Source organism: Vicugna pacos, chromosome 19, assembly GCF_048564905.1.
Source record: "Vicugna pacos chromosome 19, VicPac4, whole genome shotgun sequence".
In the NCBI taxonomy this organism is placed as follows: Eukaryota; Metazoa; Chordata; class Mammalia; order Artiodactyla; family Camelidae; genus Vicugna; species Vicugna pacos.
This window is the reverse complement of record NC_133005.1, coordinates 22,217,068-22,237,604: the sequence shown is the minus strand read 5'-3', so window position 1 is coordinate 22,237,604 and position 20,537 is coordinate 22,217,068. Positions and strand designations below refer to the sequence as shown.

Genomic DNA, 20,537 nt, shown 5'->3' with positions numbered 1-20,537 from the left:
GTGGCCTGAACTCATGAGAACTGCTGGCTGGAGAACAACTTGGTGCTTCAAAGAAATAGGGTCTCATGGTGGGAGGGGCTTCATACCGTTCAGCCCACCTTGACCTTCGTACCCATGAAACCTGAAATCTTTATGCTGACACCGAAAGTCAGGTCTGAGTAAGCATACTTTTGGATTTTTTGCATTTTTACAATGAGCTGTTTTTGCTCTCAAAATGATAGAAAGAAAGCTGTTAAAATATTTTTTTGTAAATAATCCTTAAAGCAGGAGTGAAGACCTCACCAGTTTTTGCTTTTGAAGGTGTTGGAGGATGACAGCTCTCAGCTGAGTGGCCCTTGGGGTTTTTTTCTCAGCTGGAGGGAGCTGCGTTCCTTAAGTCTGCACATCCTTCTAGAGGGCAGCCCTCATAAAGAGCCGGCTGAACCGGGAGTATGGAGGCTCAGGTCCACCCTTTCAATTTAAGCTGACTCTGATAGACCATCCTGGCGCCTCAGCTCTGTGTTGCAGTGTCTGAGTCTCTTGTCCCTGCTTTGTAGTCCGACATCTCCCTTTGCCGGTCCTGCTCCCTTCACGTGCTCATGCATGTTGATCCCGGCAACACTTCACAATCATCAGCCCTCAGTCTTCTCTCCAGTTCAGACTCTGATTCCCAGAGAAACTGATCTATGGGAGTTTGTCTGGGTGTGAGCTGAAAGGCAAACTCTAAGATGCAAACTTGGAGCTGGATCTCTCATCGACTGTCCAAGTGGATCCCAGCAGTGGCAGGAGGTGGAGCAGGAGTCAGCCCTGGATACCCTAGTGATGCAATTGTTAAAACTTTTAGTGGTGGTGAACCGGGATGGTGTAACCAGAGCTACAGAGGGGGTTGAATTCTCAAGTTTAATGGGTCAACTCTACCAGAAGAGAATCTTGAGCTGTGGGGTGGGGACATATGGGTTAAAGCACTAAAAAACCTTCACTGGACTTTAGGAATGTTGAAAACAACGACAGCAGTGTGGCCACTTATCTCCAAAAATGGCCTTTCCAATCCAGAGCGATCAAAAAGGAGAATGTGAATTCTATACCAAATTGGCTTTCATTATTACCTGAAGAGAAAATACCAGAACTGCAAAATACTTGTGAGTCAAAAACAAAAAAATCACCAAATCCTAGAGTGCTTTCCCTCTCTGGGATGCCATCCGACCCTCAGCCACCAGGAGAAGTGCAAGAATCACAGACGAGGCAGCCAGCACACGAGCCTAAGAATTGTTTGAAAATATCACAACCAAGATTAAATTCACCCTAACTATGAAAATATTGGAAAAGTGTCCTGCAGAGCAGAGATCTGGGAAGGGGTTTCAAAGTCTGCCTGGTTGAAAGGGTTGGCACAGAATCCCCAGAATCCTAACATATATCGCCTTTCATGTCAAAAGGGATGAGCGGTCATGATCAAGTTAAGGATCTTGAGATGGGACATTCTCTTGGATTATCTGAGTGGAGCCCATGTCATCACAAAGATTCATGTGAGTGAAGGTGGTGGTAGGAGAGTCAGAGGAGATATGATACAGGAAACAGAGGTCAGAAAGAGGTGGGGCCTTTTGCCCAGGAGTGTGGACACTTCTGGGAGCTGGAAAAGGCGAGAAATCGCATTCCCCTCTGGAGCCTTCAGAAGGAACACAGCCCTGCCATCCGTCGCAGACTCCTGACCTCTAGAACTGTAAAGTAACACACTTGTCTTGTTTTAAGTCACTAACCATGTGTTAACTTGTTACAGTGGCAAGAGGAACCTAATCCAAGGAGGATGGAACATTTAAAAAGGACAGATGAGACTAAAAGGACAGGTACGATTTAAAGTGCATAATTTCTTGGTGGGGAAAAGACAATAAAGATGAAAGAAGGGCTGTTTGCCAATTGAGTGATGAAGGGAAAAAGAAAAAAATAGGGAAGTAGGGAAATTTACGGTCCTGAAAGACAAAAGAGAACCAAAGACTTAGAGGATTCAGAGCTTTTTTCCCACTGTGTCAAAACCAGCCAACAAACTAAAAACCCCAGTAACATATTGGATTATGCTGTGCTACGAGAAGAAAGGTCCATGAAGCTAGAAATAGTGTAAAACACCCCAATACCATAAAAACAAGCGATAAGACGTGCATCGTCACACCAGACCACCTGGGTCCAGGAGCAGTGGCCAGAGCCCTCAGATGCACCGGGCAGCAGGGTCACGTGGACATCTCACGCTTTGCTCCAGCCCCACAACCTAGATGCCCCAGAAAACATTTCCAGCCTTATTACATTAGCAGGCAGGCTGGATCAGGCAGCCTGCCGCACCCAGAAGTAACAGCCCTGGTGGAGCCCCAGCAGGAGATGGAAGATTCAAAAGCAAGTCCAAGTCCCTCCCTCCAGACAAGATGGTGTGGACTCATCTCTCCTGCTGTCCCCGTTCAGTACACCCTGAACCCTACAAATGACACAAGGGACAAACATGGGAGGATTCTGAGGTGGAAGAGGTAGGAGACTGGTTAGAGACCTGAGCACTGGAGGAAGAACACAGTGTCCAGGCACCCAGGTCCCTCTCCTAAGTCCCCAGGCACAGGAGGAGACCCTGGTGTGGCATTAGAAAAAAGAAAAAGTCTAAATCAATAACCTAAGTTCCAGCCTCAAGAAATGGGGAGATGGGGAGCAAAATGAGCCCAAAGCAATCAAAGGGAGGAAATAATAAAAACAGTGGAAAAAAAAGAAATAAAACTGAAAACAATAGAGAAAATCACTAAAACAAAGGTGACTTCATTTAAAAGATCAATAGAAATGAAAAGCTTCTAGTACGACTGTTAAGAAAAAAGCAGAAATGACACCTTTCCAGGAACTAAACAGAGGACATCACTGCAGACACTGTAGACATCAGAAGGATAATAAGGGAATATTATGAACAACTGTCCAGACAGAAAATTGACAACTTAGAGACACTGGGACATGGTCCACAGAAAGCATAGCCTACTGCAATTCACGCAGTATGAAGTGAATACATTGAATAGCCCTAAACTAGGCAAGTTCTTTTTAAAATTCGAAAAAGAATTCTTGAGGCCCAGGTGGTTTCACAGGAAAATTCTATCAGGATTTACAGATGAATGAAAAAACAACTCTGGTGCACAGGAAACCAGTATAAAAGAAATTTTAGAGAATTTGAAATATATACTCCATTTTAGATGACATTAGGGAATTACTGTTGATTTTATTAAGTGTGTAATGGTATTGGTTTGGTAGAAAATCAGTGTCCTTAACCATGTAACCACACAGCTGTGGACCCCACGGGCAACTGGATGTGCACATAGGACTCCGTTATTAGTGGACACAACCATGCAAATTCTGTATAGCGGTTGTTTAAGGGAAGGTGTTTGTCCTCTCCTTCCTATCTTTATTCTTCCAGCAGGAGGGACTTGGACACTCGCTGACCCAGCACTGACCCCCAGCCCAGCAGACAAGGACAACACCATAGGCTACGCTGGAGGGAATGTCGGCCTTTGAAAGGTCTTCTGGAGTAAAGACGCCTGGGAAACTGATCAACTGCCTCCTGATGTTACATGAGAAAGAAATAAGACATGTATTATTCATAGGAAGGGGGACTCTATATGTCCTTGGGACAATGCTCAGCTAAAGGAGAACGTGTTTCTAATGAGCACATATTTGTTATATGTGGTCCCTGGTCAGGAACTCAGATTCACCTTGATTAGTTTAGCCAGATCACCTGGACTAAAGGCAAGACATCTTCAACAACACCCACTGTCGTTTCCTGAGTCCCTTTGGCAAACTCCAGATCCACTGGGTGGTAGAAGCAGAAAAGGGGATCATAGAGCTGAGATCATGCACTGATTTGCATTTAGTAAATGTGCACTGAGTGACTGTGATCATTGCTGGTCCACTGTCACAGATCAGGGGACAGAGGAAGCCCATGCAGTGACAACTCACGGTCACCTGGGTGCCTGGGCCAAACTCAAACTCCAAAACTTCAGGGCTCCCTTTCCAGGATTTCACAGAGTAGTATGTGTAGAAGACTGCTTGGGTTACTTTATGTTACTAATGCGAGTGGAAATTGCAGAATGGAGAGACACTAGGGAGAGGTTAGAAAAAGCAAGGAGGAGGGAGGTGGGCAGACAGAGAAGGATAAACATAATTACTGGTAGTTGAAGAAAGCAAGAGGCAGAACGCTATGAACACAATGATCTCCTTCCTTCCTGTCTTTCTTTAATTATATTTATGACAAAAGATTGGTAAGAATATATCAAACTTTTAACAATGGTGATTTTTGGAGTATGGGATTTGGGGAGGGGAGCTCACTTCAAAATTCTACTTTATATTTATAGACTTCTAGATTATTCTATAACAAGGAAGAATTACTACTTTAATAATTTAAAAAGATATAAATTTAAAAGCCCTGTCAGGTTAATGGAAGCCTCACCAGGGAGTTCATGTGTGTCCTGGTCCTTCTGGGGAGCAGAGGCCTCCAGGGTGAGGTAGGCGCTGACCGCCGGCTGCCCATCGTGCTCCACCCGGCAGGACAGCACCTCCCCCCTGTGGGCGGACGAGTTCACCAGGAGCCAGCTCGTCCGGTTAAAGGTCCCGTCCTTGTTCTCCCTGAGGGTCGACGCCATTTCTATCCGGGACACGTTTCCATTCTCCACCCAGCTCAGCTGGAGGTCTCGGGGGTAGAACTGCTTCGCCTGGCAGGTGACATTCACCTGGGTCCCTGCCGTGGGCTGTTGGGTGACCTCCACGGTGGGCGGAACTGAAACAGCACAGGGCAGGAGCTCTGACCTTGTGGAACAGAGAGGTCACAGGGCAGGGGCTGGAGAGCAGCTCCCAGCCCTGCAAGGAGGTCCCTGAGGACAGAGCCAGGCATGCAGCAGGTGCTCAAAAACTCAGCGTGCAATTTGCATATCAGTGAGATCCTAAGCACCTTGCAGGGCACACAGCAGGTGCTCAAGGACTGGTTGGTCCTGTTAGGGTTATAATGTGGGGAATCAGTAAGCAACTGGCATGCAGTTGGAATATAATAACTGCAGCCAAGTAAGTGAAATCCCGAGGCACTTAGGGGCTTGGCTTAGAGTAGGTGCTCAGTAGTTGGAGATGCTGTTGTAAGTAAAGGAAACTGCTGAGCACAGTGCTTGGCACGTGGCAGGTGTCACCTGGCAGCTGCCATTAAATCAGTAGTGAGTGACCAGCACATGGAGGTGCGTGGTGGTCGGGAAGGACTGTCAGGAAATCTACTCCAGGCAATTCAAGGCCTGGAGCCAAAAGCAGGGGGAGGAGCAGGTGGGGCTTGGGGGCAGGTGTGGGCTCGGGCTGGTGTGAGGGGCATCTACCTCGGATGACCTGAGACAAGTAGGCAGTCCCACGGAGAGGAGGGCCCCCCTGCAGGGTGACGTGGTCCACCTCGCAGATGACCTGGGAGCGAACATCCCCCGGGGCCAGCACCACCTTGGCTGTGCTGGAGACGCTGTAGGAAACGCTGTCTCCCTCCGGGTCCACACTGGTCTGGGAGGCTGTGATCTCATTCCCGTTTATGAACCATTTCAGGGAGATGTTTCTGGGGGAGAAGCTGTGGGATCTGCAGGTGAAGCTCACTGTCTGCTCAGGTGGGGCCCTCGAGGCGGGGCCTGATACCACGGGAGGAGAGGGTTTGGCTACAAAAGGAGCATTTACAACAATGAACATAATTGTCATTATCATCACTAATGATAAGCTTGCGACACAGTTAACAACGGGGGAGATAATTAGGATTAATTAATTTCTTTTTATTTTAATGGAGGTAGTGAGGATTGAACCCAGGACCTCGTGCATGCTAAGCACGCGCTCTACCACTGAGCTATACTCTCCCCGCTAAGAACGTTTCCATATATTATGTTTTAATCCTGCGATTAGTTCTCAGAGGGCTGTGTCTTCATCTTCATCCTAAAAGGAGACACACTGTTTCCGAGAGGTGAGCTCTGAGTCAGGGGTGGGGCGGACATGGTTTCCAGGCCTGAGTTCAAAGTCCACTTTCTTTCCTCCACCAGGTGATTTCTCACCAATCTGGGCGCAGGAACAAAAGACCTGATGGCTGCCACTCTCCTATTAACTCTTCCTAGCTGGGCTTCCCTGGAAAACTTAACTACCTTCAGAGAAGCATTCACAGAAGTGCGTGCAGGGGAAGCAGGGGTGGAGCGGGACCACCTCGGCTGCTGAACCAGGCTGGGCAGTAGATGAGGGGTGTGGCCGGCACCGCTCCCAGCTCCTCATCTGTGAAACGGGACAGCAGGCCTTGTCCTTCCCGGGGCTGCAGTGAGGGTTCGATCAGGCGGGGGAAGTGTCTTTGCTTTAAGTAAAATACAAGATGCCTCCCAATGCTAAACACTGTATTTATATCCAGAGCTGTCTCTTCTGGTTTGTATGAATTTACTCCGTAGTTTTCATTCTTTCCACAAATATTCCGGTAGGACTAGTATACCAGCTCCTGAATTTCAAAGGCAGGGGGCAAAGGGGTGTTTTTCTGAATCTGGGTTCTTCTCTTGGGTCAGTTTTGAGTTGAAAGCAAAGATCACTGAGAGCTGAGAAACCAGAGGTTGTTAATTTCTTACTCGTTATTAAATCAGAAGAGACACAGACACAGGCTTTTGAAGCAGGCAGATGTACCGCCTGTGTCTTGAAAACAAACACAAATCAGCTAATCAAAAGGGAGGGCGGTTTCTCCCTCTGGAAGGTTATAGGGTGTCTCCAGTTTGTTCATTATTACCTAACACCTCCTGTAAAGGTTGGCAGACAGAAAATATTACAAACATTTGCATCTGTAAATATTTAACTTGCTTTCTAAAAGTCATCATTTTGAGGACATAGTAAGGAAGTGTTACTTGAACAAGTCAAGTCATAAAAACACAGCATCCTGGACGCCCCTAAAGGAATGACTTACTGTAATCAGTTATCATTTAGAGAGAGTTTCCTGGGAGCCTGACACTGGGTTATCCCTCCATGACCTTCAGCTCTTTAATATCCCCACCAGCCCTGTGAGGGGGGCCTGAGTCGGGTCCCATTTATGGGAGGAGGCTCAGGGAGGACACAGCTGGCCAAGAGCACCCAGCGAAGAATGCTCGGAGATCATCTCACTGCACACATTTACTGATCTTAGTGCCTCCGTCTGTACCTCTAAGCCTCAGTGTCTGCTTCCCTGCAATGTGTGTGACAGCCCCACCCTGGTCAGACGAGGGGGGATGTACATAAAACACAGAGCCTGGTGCACAGCAGGTGCTTCATCAACAAGACCTGTGAGTGTTGTCACAAGATCTGGTCGTTCCTAGTTCCGAAACTACTTGTTTATTCTTCAGGCAGTGAGAAGGCAGAACACAAGCACAACAGGAAAAAACAAACAAACAAAAAGTCTCAAATCCTGCTCCATGCAGCTGGCATGAAAAACCCTAATGAAAAAGCAGCCATAGAACCACCACAGTATGATTCTCTTCCTCTTTTTATAATAATCCCTTCAGGATTATAATTGGGGGAATTGGCTTTCAAAATATATGATGTCGCAGGCATTTCCCCGCAGACCAGCTCTTTACAGAAAGCTGGAAGCATTTTGAAAGGAGGGAGGAGAGATTGCATCAGTGTCATGTTGGTGTGTTGAGGCTGGCGGGCTCTGTGCTGAGCAGGGAGTGTTTGAGGGGATCCCAGCCCCTCTTTAAAGATGGGAAGTCTTCCCCAGCAACAAAGCTCAGGGCTGAACAGACTCCACTGAGTCCATAGGAAGCCCTTCACCCCAGGTGAGCTCCATGGGAGGAGGTGTCCCTCCCCCTTGATTCAAGCTTCCTTTCTTGGCCTCTGAAGAACTGTCACCGTCATAGGCTATTCTGCAACGTCCCTGAAAAGCTGTTCTCGCAGCTCCAGCACCAAGGAGGAGTGACCTCTGTCTGGGGAAAACCCCAGCTCCATCTGTGACCTCAGAGAACACGGAGCTCAGGGCTTCTCCGCCCGGGCTGTGGGCAGCATCCCCTGCAGGAGTTAATCAGTCAGCTGCCCGGGCCCACGTGTCTCCAATTAAACCAGGGTTTCTTGGGTGGGGACGGGGGCTGGGGATCGTGTCAGCGTTACCTAGGTGATTCTGATGGGCAGCCAAGGTGGAAAGCACCCGGCTCCACCCCAACCCCAGTTATACTCAATCCTGGAGGGAGTGAGCCGCCCAAGGCCTCCGGCTTCCGCACATCAGAGCTAACAGTGGCGGAACACGTACACTGTTCGGGCTCTGCTCTAAGCTCTGTACATGGATCCCTCATTTAGTCCCTGCAGCGGCTCTGGGAGGGCGGAGCTGACAGGGACAGACCAGGACCCCGAGCCCCCGTGTGGAGAGGGACGCGTCTGAGGTCCCAGAGCCGGGATCTGGCAGAGCTGGGATGGGAGCCCAGGCAGCAGGGCTCGGCCCAGGCTCTAAACCACTGTGTCCTGAGGCTCAGGGACACCCTAGCCCACCCCATCTAGGGCTTTCTAAACCTCTCCAGTCACCACAGACCCTGAAAGGCAGCCGAGATCACAGGTGGGGAAACTGAGGACTAGCAGGAACACTGAGGACGAGCGGGAACTGAGACTTGCGCAGACCATAGCGTGGGGGGACAACGCCATGGCTCACTGAGGGGCTGCTCTGTCACCAGGCTCATCGCACCCTCAGGACATCCTGCAAAGTTGGGGTGATTGTCGTCCTTCTACAGGCCGGTAAGCCCTGCAAAGGGAAGTGAGTCACAGCCTTGAAACAACACCTCCATTTGGGGGGGCTACTCTGTGCTGGTGGTTTAGACATACAGTCTGAAATCCTTCTAACCCTGCTAGAAAGAGTCCATGATTATCACCATTTTAGAAATGATAAAACTGAGGCTGAGAGAAATAAAAGTCTCTTCACCCCCACAACCATATCCCAGAAGGAATTCCCTTGGCCCCTGAGGTTTCATGTCCAACAACAGAGCAGGCGCCCACCTTCAGGGGCCCCCACACTGACCACCACCCTCCCCTTTTCCCTCTGAGATTCTTGACTTCAAGCGAGACCAGGGAGGAGTGCCCTCCGAGGGCCCAGGCCTGGGGACACTGTAGCAACAAGGGGGAGACACGGGCTCCTGACACCTGAGTCTAGAACATGAACTCTGTCCACGCGGGGCCCCCAGCGTCCTCTAGGAACTACCTCCCCCTCCCCCTCCTCAGTCTGCGGAGCCAGGAGTGGGCGTGCCCGGTGCTGCTGGGATGCAGGGGCCCCTCTGCTCTGTCCTCGCTCCCCTTCCCGGAGCTGCTCCCGCAGGCCACTCAGTGAAGGGGCGACATCACAGCAACAGGCAGAAAAGGACTCCTGGGGCTTCTAAGTGCGCTGAGCCCTGCCTCATAGGAGCAGGTTCAGGATGTCATGAGACACTGCATCTGTCTGTTCCCAGTTATAAAGCTAGCCTGGCAGCCACACAGGATTTTTGTTTTTAACTTATTGCTGAGGAACAGAACAGCACAAGAGTTTAAACGGAAAGTGTCGGAGCTTTCTCCCCACTTTGACAAGCACAGTGGGGTGTACAGAGAGCTGGGTGTGAGTCAGGCTGCTTGCACTTCCACCTTGGCCTCCTTACCTGCTCACCCGCCAGGTCCCCTCTCAGAGCCTCAGGGGCACAGATGGCCCCTCCCTCAGAGCACTGCCTATAGGCAGTAACTGCCAGGAGGAAGATTCAGCATCTGACAGGCTGCTACCCCCTCACCCCCTCCTGCCTCCCTCCTTTCTCATCCAGGGAATCATCTGGGCAGGTGCTTGGGGAAGAGGATGATGGTCTCCTGGGAGGCAGCAGGTCTGAGTGGGGTTGGAGCCAGTTCCCACCTGTGATTGGCTGAGCAGGGGAGGCACCACCTGGGAACGTTAGTGACACCCGCAAAGCCAGGATTAACCTTCCCTCCTGTGTCCAGGGCTTGTGGGGATATTTGCTTGCAGCCTCAGCTGGGAGGGAAATTTGGCACTATCTTCACAAATCAAAATACACATACTCTCTGATGTAGCAATGACACTTGCAGTGGGAATTTCCTCTTTGACGAGAGTGAGGCATGGACAGCGGTATCGACTGAAGTGCTGTCTTAATAGCCCAAGGTTGGGGACAACTTGGTACCCTTGAGCAGAAGGCTGCAGAGGGAAAGACGCTCTGTGCGTACCGTGTGCTGTTTTGCAGCTGCTGAGACCCTGGGCAGCTCTAGGTGCTGATACGGGATGAGTGACTTGGGATCATGTGGCTGAAAGTAGACAGAGGTTGCCAGTCACTTGGGGACTCGGGGTCTGAATGCAAGGAGCATTTGAATCTTAGGGAAACTGAAGAAAATGCTCCCTGTTCAATGGTTTGATCCAAGGAACTTTTTATTCAGCACCTACTATGAGCCAGGCTCTTCCAAGGAGCCAGTGTCCAATGGTGGTGCAGGAGGAGCCTGGACTGAATCAGCTGGGTTCTGGAAGGATCCCATCAGTCACTGGCCTTGTGAGTGTGGTCTAGGTCCCTGTCACCTCTTGGCCTCAGGCTCCCCATGTGTAGGTGGGGGACTAGGCAGTTGGTGTCTAAAAATCCTTCCTTCACTGACCGTCCAGTATTCTGGAGTTAGAATGAGGATCCTGGGCCTTTGGCAGAAAACCCTAAAGGAGCACCTTTGCTACCTCGATGGGGCAGAAACTAAGACAGTGATACGGGGAACCTCTTCCCTGGGTGCGGGACATTCTGAGATGGGACAGCTCTGCTTGGAGCCTTCAGTGACTGTGTGAGTTGATCCCTGAATCACACGAGAGATTCATGACAGAGCCTCCCAGGAAACACCCAACCTCTGGGCATCTCCCCAAACCCGGCTGTGAGAGTTAACACTGAATATCTGCCTCTAGGAGTTTCTTCTGACTGTGCTGTTTCTCAAGAAGAAACAAAGTAACACATTCTACATCCTGCCCCCAACCCTCCACAATTCCCCGGCCAGGATGGACTCTCTGCATTGGAAGGGAAGAGGACACAAGCTTCATGGGAGAACAGCCCTTGTCTGCTCTTTCACTGCTGCTTCCACGGCATCCAGAGCAGGGCTGGGCACACAGTAGGTGCTCAGTAAGTGCTGAATAGAGAGAAGACTGAGCCACATTTGAGGGGAGCACTTTCTGGAGGCAAGAGGTGAGGTCTGGCCTGTGACCTGGCAGATCACTCAGACTTTAGCTCCCTTGAGCCTGGAACCAAAGGGCTGGAAGGGATTGAAAAGACAAGGTATGTGGAGCCAGGCAGCCTGGGCTTCCAGACTTTTCATACCAGTTACCATCCGTGGGGCCTTGAGCAAATAGCACGACCTCTCCAGGCCTCAACTTCCCTGATGTGTAGACAGGACGGAAATCAGATCATGACCCAGTCATGATAAAGCACCCACTGCTGCACCTGATTCTTACTTTTCCTCAAAGACAGGAGGGCGTTTTGTTGACTCGTTGTCACAGAGCAGGGGACGAGAGGCCCACGTGTACTCACCACTCACAGTGAGCCGAGTGCCTGGTCCAGACTTATACTCCGTGTCACCAGGTAATCCTCTCTGGAACTTCACGCAGTAGTAGGCACCGGCGTCTGCCGGGGTGATGTTACTGATGCGGATGGAAAAGTCCAGGTTGTCTCTCCTTGTGAAGTCTGAAGCATTTGTTACTCGGGGGAAGTGGCCGCCTTTGAAATCGTAGATTAACTCCCGGCCTGGCCCTGTGCCCCTGAACCACTTGATGGGCCCCACGGGGAGCAGGGAGGTCATGGTGCAGCGCAGAGTGGCCGTCTCTCCAGCTGCAACCGACACTGATGTCTCAGGCTGAGTCACCTGCAGCTCCTGAGCCACCACTCCTGGAGGGAAACACAGAGCAGTTATTCATTCCTCCTCATGTGATCAGGTAGGTTTTCTCATGTGTTTACCAACAGCAGCTTTTACTGACAAAGAGCACTGTAGGCCAGCCTTGACCTCAGCCCAGTGCAGCTACCGTTGCATAGTCCCTCACGAAGAGCCTGTAATGTGAGACTCCAACACAAACGAGGAAACTGAGGCACAGAGAGGGTGAATGGCACAGCAGAGAGCAGGTCTGAGTGCCTGAGTCCTGTCTGCAAATGTCTTGCTTTACCAGATATTTCTGTCTGTCTGCTTCCTGGCCTCATGGTGGGTTGTACTTCTGGACCTTTGCATTGGGAGGGGCTATGAGACTTCTTTCGACCACAGAGAGGTGAGCAGCAGTGATGGATGTATTTTGTGGTTATGCATTTAACTGCAAGAACCTTTAAGGATCAACTTCCCTATTCCACAGAGATCCACACACTCATGATGGGATCGGCTCCATCAGCCTGGGTACTTGAGTAACTGTGATGTTGAGAGCTCCTGACCCACAATGGACATGTAGTTTATAAGGGAAATAAAACATTGTTTCAAGTCCCCATGGGATTTTTTCCCAATGTTTAATCAGGTTATATTAGTTAGCTAAGGTTGTTGTAATATATTATCAAAAATTTAGTGGCAGAGAAGACCCTAATGCAAAAAGATACATGCACCCCAGTATTCATAGCAGGACTATTTACATAGCCAAGAAAGGGGAGTAACCTAAATGTCCATCGACAGATGACTGGATAAAGAAGTGTGGCATATATCTATACACACACAGATGCAAACACAATGGAGTACTACTGAGGCATAAAAAAGAATGAAATGTTGCTATTTTCAGTAAAGTGGATGGACCTAGAGAATATTCTACTTAGTGACAAGTCAGACAGAGAAGGACAAACACTGTATGGTATCACTTATGTGTGGAATCTAAAAATATAATACAAATCAATCTATATAAAATACAGAAGAAGATTACAGACATAGAAAAGATCATAAGGGCAAGTATTTTGTCTCTTTATTCACCAGTGCTCCCCAAGTTCCTATAACAGTTCCTAGTACCCAGCAGGAAAGCATTAAGTATTTGCATGCTGTGTGAATTACCTAGTGCGACATCTCCCTGAGACCCTGAAGTCTACTTTCAGGGCGTAATCTCTGTGGAAGTTGTATCAGAAACTGCTTTTCCCATGCAGATGACTTGGCAAAAAATAGAAGTACTCTGTGCATGTGCAAGAAGCAGAAGAGCGGACAAGAAGACCAGAAACCGTCTGCCCCACACCACCGCCTTCCCTGTACTCATTGGCAGAAGCTGCAGAAAACTCATGAGGTGAAAGCGAGAACCCAATAGGGAGAAGACCAGTGGTGAGACCTGTGAGCCCCAGAGCCAGACAGCCCGAGTTCCAGTCACAGCTCTTCCCTTCACTGCTGAGGGACGGTGAACCAGTGTGTCCTTCCTTTTTCTCATCTGTAAAGCCCTGGTACGACAGTGTCTACCTTGGATACAGTGATCACATAGGTTAATAGTCATGAGCATTTGCAGCACCTGGAACAAGGTTAGTGTTCAAGAAATTGAGAAGTTCTTACTCATGAGATTTCGTGGGGTTTTAATGGAGGCTTTCATGACCTTGGATATACGTACGGGTGTGGCTAGAACCTCAGACATAGGTCACATAGGCAGGAGTCTGTATCTTTCATCCTCTCCTGTCCAGCGTGGGAAAGGGACTCCGAGATAGCCCCACGTGAAAGTCTACTCATTTTACTAAGACATACATTTGCTTGTCTTAAGAAACTGGGAGAGGGTCGGGGTAAATTTGGGGAGGGTGTTGAGAAACCAGGAAAGACTAAGCATCTGATGATGTCATTTCATGCAGACTGAAATATGCTTTGCGGAGAGCATTACGGAAACCTTATCGGAATCCCATGTGTCTGCATTTATTTTACTTCCTCGCACCTCCATGTACACACACACAAACACACACAGACTGCACACGTTGACGAGTACATATACAAGTGTAGCCTACTGCATTACTATACGGATTCTTTTGAGAATTAAGTGAAATTATAACACATATGAAAAGCTTAGTAAAAATTCTGGCATGTAGGAGCCACCCAACACATCACTAACAAAAGTTTGAGAGGACACACAGCAGGGTTTGAACTCTGTGATCTCTGAGTGGGATGATGGGTGATGACGATTCTGACTGTTCCTCTGTATTATCTGATTTTCTTGCAATTAGGATCCACCAAGAAGCTGAGCAGCACAACACGGTTCAAAGAATGAACCTGGAGCTGGTTGGCCTGCACTTGAACCCAACATTTCCTGCCTTAGGTAGGTGACATCAGGCAGTGTACTCTCTCTGTCTCAGTTTCCCCTTCTGTAAATCTGGGATAATAGTCACAGCTTCACACAGGGATGTTGTGAGGGTTCCACGAGTTATTACGCAAAAAGCCGTCATTGTTGGTGTTTGAAGCATCGTCTCCTTCGAAGCCCCTGGTGTCCAGCTGCAGGTGGCGGAGCCACAGAGGAAATGCTCAGATCCCTGATTTCATGCTCTCGGATAATGCCCAGCCCTTGGCCATCTGTGGCTTCCCCAAGTGGCACACCCCTGTTTACGTGGAGGTCCTAAACGTGCAGGGGGAAGTCTAGGGACAGGATGAAGGGATTCTACCGGAAGGAGTGCTCACCTGTGAGTCCCAGCAGTAGCGCCAGCAGCAGGCAAGGAGGAGGAGGGCGGGGCCAGGAGTCAGGGGTCGGCATCGTGGAGGCCTGGTAGGACTGCTCTGTCCAAGTGTGTGTCCTGCAGAGAACCCAGAGTTCCTTCTTTTGGGGAGAGAAGAGAAGCCCCAGCTCACCCAATAGAAGAGGAAGTGCCTGTGATGGGGTGAAATGTACTGTGAGATCGTAAGCTGCTTCTAGATTCTAGCCAGTTCCTGCTTCAGGTTGTGAAACAGAAATCAGGCCGAGGACGCGGCTCCACTGTGAGGAGTTACTCATCTTAGTTCTTCAGAGAGATTGGACAGGCCTAGCAGAAATAATGCTTCCTCACCACCAACAAAAAAATCATTTCCTCTTCTTTCAGGAGAGGAAATATGTTATATGACCTTCAGTTACACTCCCGGGCATTTATCTCCAGGAAATGAAAATTCATGTCTACACAAGACCTGTTCACTAATGTTACAGCTGATTTCTGTGTAATAGTGCAAAACCACATGCCCCTGAATAAGTGAGTGGTTTAACAAACTGTGGTGTGTCCTGATGAGGAAATACTACTGTGCAGTACAAAGGATGAGTTACTTATGTGTGCAACAGTGATTAGTTTCTTGAAGGCGTTATGTTGATGACTAACGGCTTTTTTGAGACTCCACTTATAGCATTCTTGAAATTATGTATATAGAGAGAACTGATTGGCATTTGCCAGAGGTTTGGTTTGGTGGTGGTGGACTTCACTGCAAAGGGGTAGCGCAAGGAAGACCTTTGTCGTCCATCCTGATCATGGTGGTGGTTACACAGACACACACAGGAGGATGAACATATGTCAAAGCTGGGGATGTTTCAACCCTCAGCTATAAGTAGCAATCTCACAGTCATTGTAACATAGACACTGACTGTTAAGTTATCCAAAATCATAATTATGTTAGAGTGATGCGGAAAACAAAGTGAGCACACGTGGAATGAGGTCACGAGGAACAGAACATGTTATCCCCAACTTCCATAGTAGGAAGTCGATTAAAAAGTCCCTAAGAGTTAGAAGTCAAGAAGTCGCAGTATGGGCATGAGAACTGGCAGTAAAAGCTAAAATGATCAGTTAAAAGAGTGGAAAATGGTTGCATCTGGGAGTTGGAAAGTGCTGGAAGGTTAGGGAGACTCCAGTTTTAATGTATAGAACTTGTCAAGCTGTTTGACTCTTCAACCATGAAAGCTAAAAACTAATTTTAGACAGATAGATTAATGGTATCAGAATTATTAGTGCTAATTGCACTAGTAAGAGTTTTGTAAATTTTTTAAATATAAGATTGATGTTCAGATTCAACTACAACCTTACACTGTAGTCAAAGCTCACTGAAAACAGCAATAACAACTTTAGAGATTCCACAAAAGATGAAATATTAAAGATACCTAAACTGGAGATACATAACACCAAGGTGAAGAATATTGTAAAATTGTACACAAAAGTAATAAAAAGAACCCTAAATAAATAGAGGTATAGCATGTCCATAAAAGGGAAAATTCAATATTTGAAAAGATGTCACTTTGCCCAAGTTAATATATAAATTCAATGCAATCACATAATAATAATAATTCTGAAAGGATTTTTCATGACTTGACAGTGATTCTAAAATGCTTTGGGGCCAAATAACCATGATAGTTTTAAACAACAGAAAGGGTGAGAAGATATGCCCAACAGAGCTGTCAAAACTTATAAAGGTAGTCTAACTAAGACAGTGTCGTTTTAACAGAGAGGTCGACAAGAGCCTTAATGAAACAAAGACCTCTTAAGAGAACCGCAAATTTATGGAAACTTGATAAAGGCACAGGTGACAACACAGATCAGTTGATGCTGGATAATTTATTATGAAAGAAAAAAATAGGATCCGTACCATGTATAGAATGCACGCGCATGCACGCGCACACACACACACTATACATATACATATATGTGCACATATTGTAGCAAGAAAAAGGCATAAATGGAAAGAGTTAAATTTGGTAAAAAATTTCAAATCTTTTTTTTTTTTAAATAACAGAAGCTCCCAATGATACCTACACAGCTGCTTTGTGGACTAACTGGAGGAAGAAGAGGGACTCTCCCATATATGTGCCGAGGAAACAAAGATAAGAATGTTTGTTGCAAAGCTGTATGAGCAAAACATTGCATAAAGCTTCAATATTAGTCACAAGATTTGATACACTGTGGCATATTCTTATAATATAAAACTTTAGAGCAGAAATTAATAAAATGGAGCTACATATACCAAAGTGCATTTATCCTACCACTGTGTAAAGCATAAAAACGAAAAGTTCCCAAATGCTTTGTACAGTATCAATAGAATTTATATAAAATTTAAAACATGCAAAGTAATATTACATTCTGCTTAAAATTTTATAGGTACGTTGGAAAGGTATAAAATCATGCTTGAGATTATAAACACCAATTTCCAATCTCAGGATAGTATTTTAAGCAGGAAGAGCAGACTATAGCAACAAAATGTTATAACATTCTGCGAATATAGGATGGTAGGTTTTTGGATGTTTTTAATGTTATTCTTAACAAATTTGAGAATAGGAAAATGCTTAGTGAGCTTAGTCATTTCAAAATACATTTGCATCAAAATGAAATCAGACTTGCAACAGCTTTAAAAATGAAGGGTTGTTCATGATCTGCCTGATTCTCTATGGGGTGGAGGCAGGGCGCATTTGGAGCTCATCAGTGTCCAGCCATCCCCAAGTTCCCATGACCAAAGTCTGTCCTTGACTCAGCTCCAAAGCTCAGAGAGAAGGAACACCAGGAGGGTGTGTGGAAGGGGACATGTGCGTAGTGGAGGAGAGTGCAGCAGAGGGAAGGGCAGGGGTCTCGGGTCACCTGAGGTCCTTAAAGCTTCTTCACCCCACTTGAGCCCTTTGGACAGGGCAGGAGGTAGTGTATGGCACAACATGACAGATCTGTAGAAAGAATCATTCATTCATTCATTCATTTATGTATTAATTCCGCGAATATTTACTACCACCTATTGTGTGGCAGGCACTCTGCTTGGCCTGGGTTCATGGCGCAGATCAGAAATGAAGCCCCTACTCATTACACCCCAGCACCTCTTGCTGAGTTCTGAACTCCTCTCATACCCACGTTCATCTTTGCCACCTGTCAGCACCTCCAAGTCCCTTAGGAAGGTTGTATTAGTTGATTATAGCAATACTTTTCTCATTCATTCCAAGGATAGATCACGTGATAATGAAATCCATAGTAGTTTATGAGGGTGCTCTTTTGGGTCCTGATCTCAATACTTTGACCTTTATCCCACCTCTACACCTTGGACCCTCACCTTTAGGGTCCCAGAAAACTTAATAGGAAAACTCTGAAACTCCAGAGCGCTACTCAATGCATGACAGTTGGACGCCTCTGAGAATTCCAAGATACATTTGGAGAAAATGAGATTGTTCAGAACCTTCCCTTGAGGCTGGATCATCGGTGTGACTTTGTGCGCTCACTCTGGACTCCTCTTGCCAGCCCAGGAAAGGGGCCCTGATCTCCCTCCCTAAGGACTAAGGCTGCCATCAACTCACCTGTTACAGGTTCTGCCACCTGCACATGTAAGACCATGAAACCGATCACCAGCAGCACTTTGAAACCCAGGAGGAAAGCTACAGAGATAAGGGCAGGCGTCGCTGGACCTAAGGGACAACAGGCAGAGGAGACAACAAATGGAGCTCTTGGGTGTTAATTCCTCACTCCACCTGGAGACAGAAGTGACCCAGTTGCTCACAGGATTAGATGTGAGCTTACCTGGGCTCCCAAGGGGGTTGTCTGTGCTGTGGGCTGCTGCGGACAGTATGAGGCTGGCCCGGGTGGGAGGCTGTGCCTCGTGCTACACCTTACAGGTGAGCACACGCTCGGACCCCTGCACCGAGGCGTTCACCAGCTGCAAGCTTTCCGGGGTGTAGGTCCCATCACTGTTCTGCTTCGGCGTGGGCTGCTTCTCTCCCTGGAACGCACGGCAGTTCTCCATCCAGGTGAGACACATGCTCTGGGGGTAGAATCTCTGCACGTGTCAGTTAACGGCCACCAAGTCCAAGGCGGGTGAAGCTTGGGACACTGTCACTGCAGGGGAACTGGCACAGCCCAGAGAAACCAGACAATGACCGTAGGAAGTTTACAGTGGGCCCCATGATTGGGGGCTGCTCCTTGAGGATGGGTCATCTGCCCAGGGCCTGCCCCAGAGGAGGAGTTAGGTATTGGTTAACCCATGCCTGAATAATATCGCGTGATTGAACGTGGGAATGCATGAGTGAATGTGTGTCTGGATGGAAGCATGGAATCATGAAAGTGATCCTAATTTGCCTTTCTTTTCTACTATGGTCCTTAAAGACCAAAAGTGATCCTGAGTTCCATGTAAGAACCTATGAACCCTTTGAGTCACTCCATGACTTGATGAAGATTCCTAGACTCTAGTCTTCATGATTCCAAGATGCTAATATTTGACATAGGAAGGAATGTAGGTTTGGAGAAGTGAAGTACTGGCACAAGGCCACAGGAGGCAAAACTGGGCTTATGGCAGGGACCGTATGTTTACCCCGTGCTATTCTGACACCCAAACTGGAAGCCTGTAAGCGTTTATGTTCAAGGCTTCTGAGATTATGATCTAACAACTTCTGGAATTTTTTCCCTAACCAGTTTTACAATTCTGCAATAGAATGTATTCCTTCCTAGGAAAATTAGGAGGATTAAATAACTAAATAATGTGAGTTAATAATATAAAAGCTAAATATCTCAGTATAAGTCATAGGAAAGCACAGCTTGGTGCAGTGCTTACACTCAACCAAGGGGTGGCAGAGCCGGATTGTGGCCCCTGCGCTGACACCAGTGTGCATTGGCCATCAGCAGGGTAAGGTGTGAATCTGGAGGGCACAACCTTTCGATATGTATATACTCCAATACTTTGTATATTTGTTGCTTCAAATGTTCCAGCTTTGTCCATTGTGACCTCTTACTGTTGGTTCCTGAGCACCTTTGACAAACTCCAGTTAATGATTGGTTTCTGGTTTTTGGTGTTGGTTTTTGGTTTTATTTTCTTTTGGTGTTTCCCTTTCTCACTTTTTAAAGGTTATTGAATTTTTGATAGGATTTCTAAACACAAAGAAGAGAGGTTTTCCTTTAATGAAAGAACCTTAGAATACAAGATCCAGGTGATTGAATTAGATAATTTTTATTTGAAATCCAACTCTAGTGGAAACTCATTCATTCATTTATTAAAATAACCATTAATGGCCTAGTATGTGGCGATCATGTTCTGGCAACTGAGGAGTCAGAGTCCCTTCTCATGGAACGGACAGCCTATATGAGGAAGAGACAACACGTACATCAGGGTTCATCTTGCGTGGTGCATGAATTTCAGTTTAGATCAATAGCATGAATCCCCCAACACGCAGTTCAGAATTCACTTACCACAGGAAAGTTACTTTGCACAATTGCATCAAGTATAACTGTTTTGCTGACTCTACGTCAGCCCACAGATCACTGTGTACTAACAGATGCTCGTCGTGGTCAGTAACCAATCACGTCCATACTTCGAAAGCCTGTAGTAATTGATCACTGTGACTCTTGTTACTCAGCTTAGGCCCAGACAGCAACGTATGTGGACGTGTTGCCCACTGTCTCCCAGTGATCAATCCATATGAATTTACAAAAATGACTCATTGTAAAAGGGAATTGACGACGAAGACGAGAGTGCAATGGAGACGCAAAAAGTGGTGATGCTGGAAGTGACATTCCAACTGAATGTAAGTGGATTAGAGAAGAAATCTCTGACCCTGGGAATGGTACACGCAGACTGTTAGAAAGATTCTAGATACGCATCCAGGGGAACTTGGTGAAGGCAAACCTACCACGTAAATGAGGGAAATGGTGGTGAGGAAAAGGGTGAAAATGTCCCAGAGGAAGTCACAGCAGCAAATACTTCAA

General features: G+C 47.3%; 1 protein-coding gene and 1 long non-coding RNA gene across 2 annotated transcripts in view; one reads left to right on the top strand and one right to left on the bottom strand.

The window, feature by feature from the left end:
- Positions 1-14,658, bottom strand: part of LOC102535915 (uncharacterized) — a 30,109-nt gene extending 15,451 nt beyond the window's left edge. The window contains exons 1-2 of the mRNA XM_072944638.1: positions 14,548-14,658; positions 11,487-11,840 (exon numbers count right to left, since the gene is read on the bottom strand). Of these exons, the coding sequence (XP_072800739.1) occupies positions 11,487-11,840; positions 14,548-14,620 (427 nt within the window). The 5' untranslated portion in view covers positions 14,621-14,658. The remainder of the gene's footprint in view (positions 1-11,486; positions 11,841-14,547) is intronic.
- Positions 5,356-6,369, top strand: LOC140687400 (uncharacterized). The gene is made up of 2 exons (XR_012061668.1): positions 5,356-5,953; positions 6,030-6,369. It is a non-coding gene; the product is annotated as an uncharacterized lncRNA (long non-coding RNA).
- Positions 14,659-20,537: the final 5,879 nt, after the last annotated feature.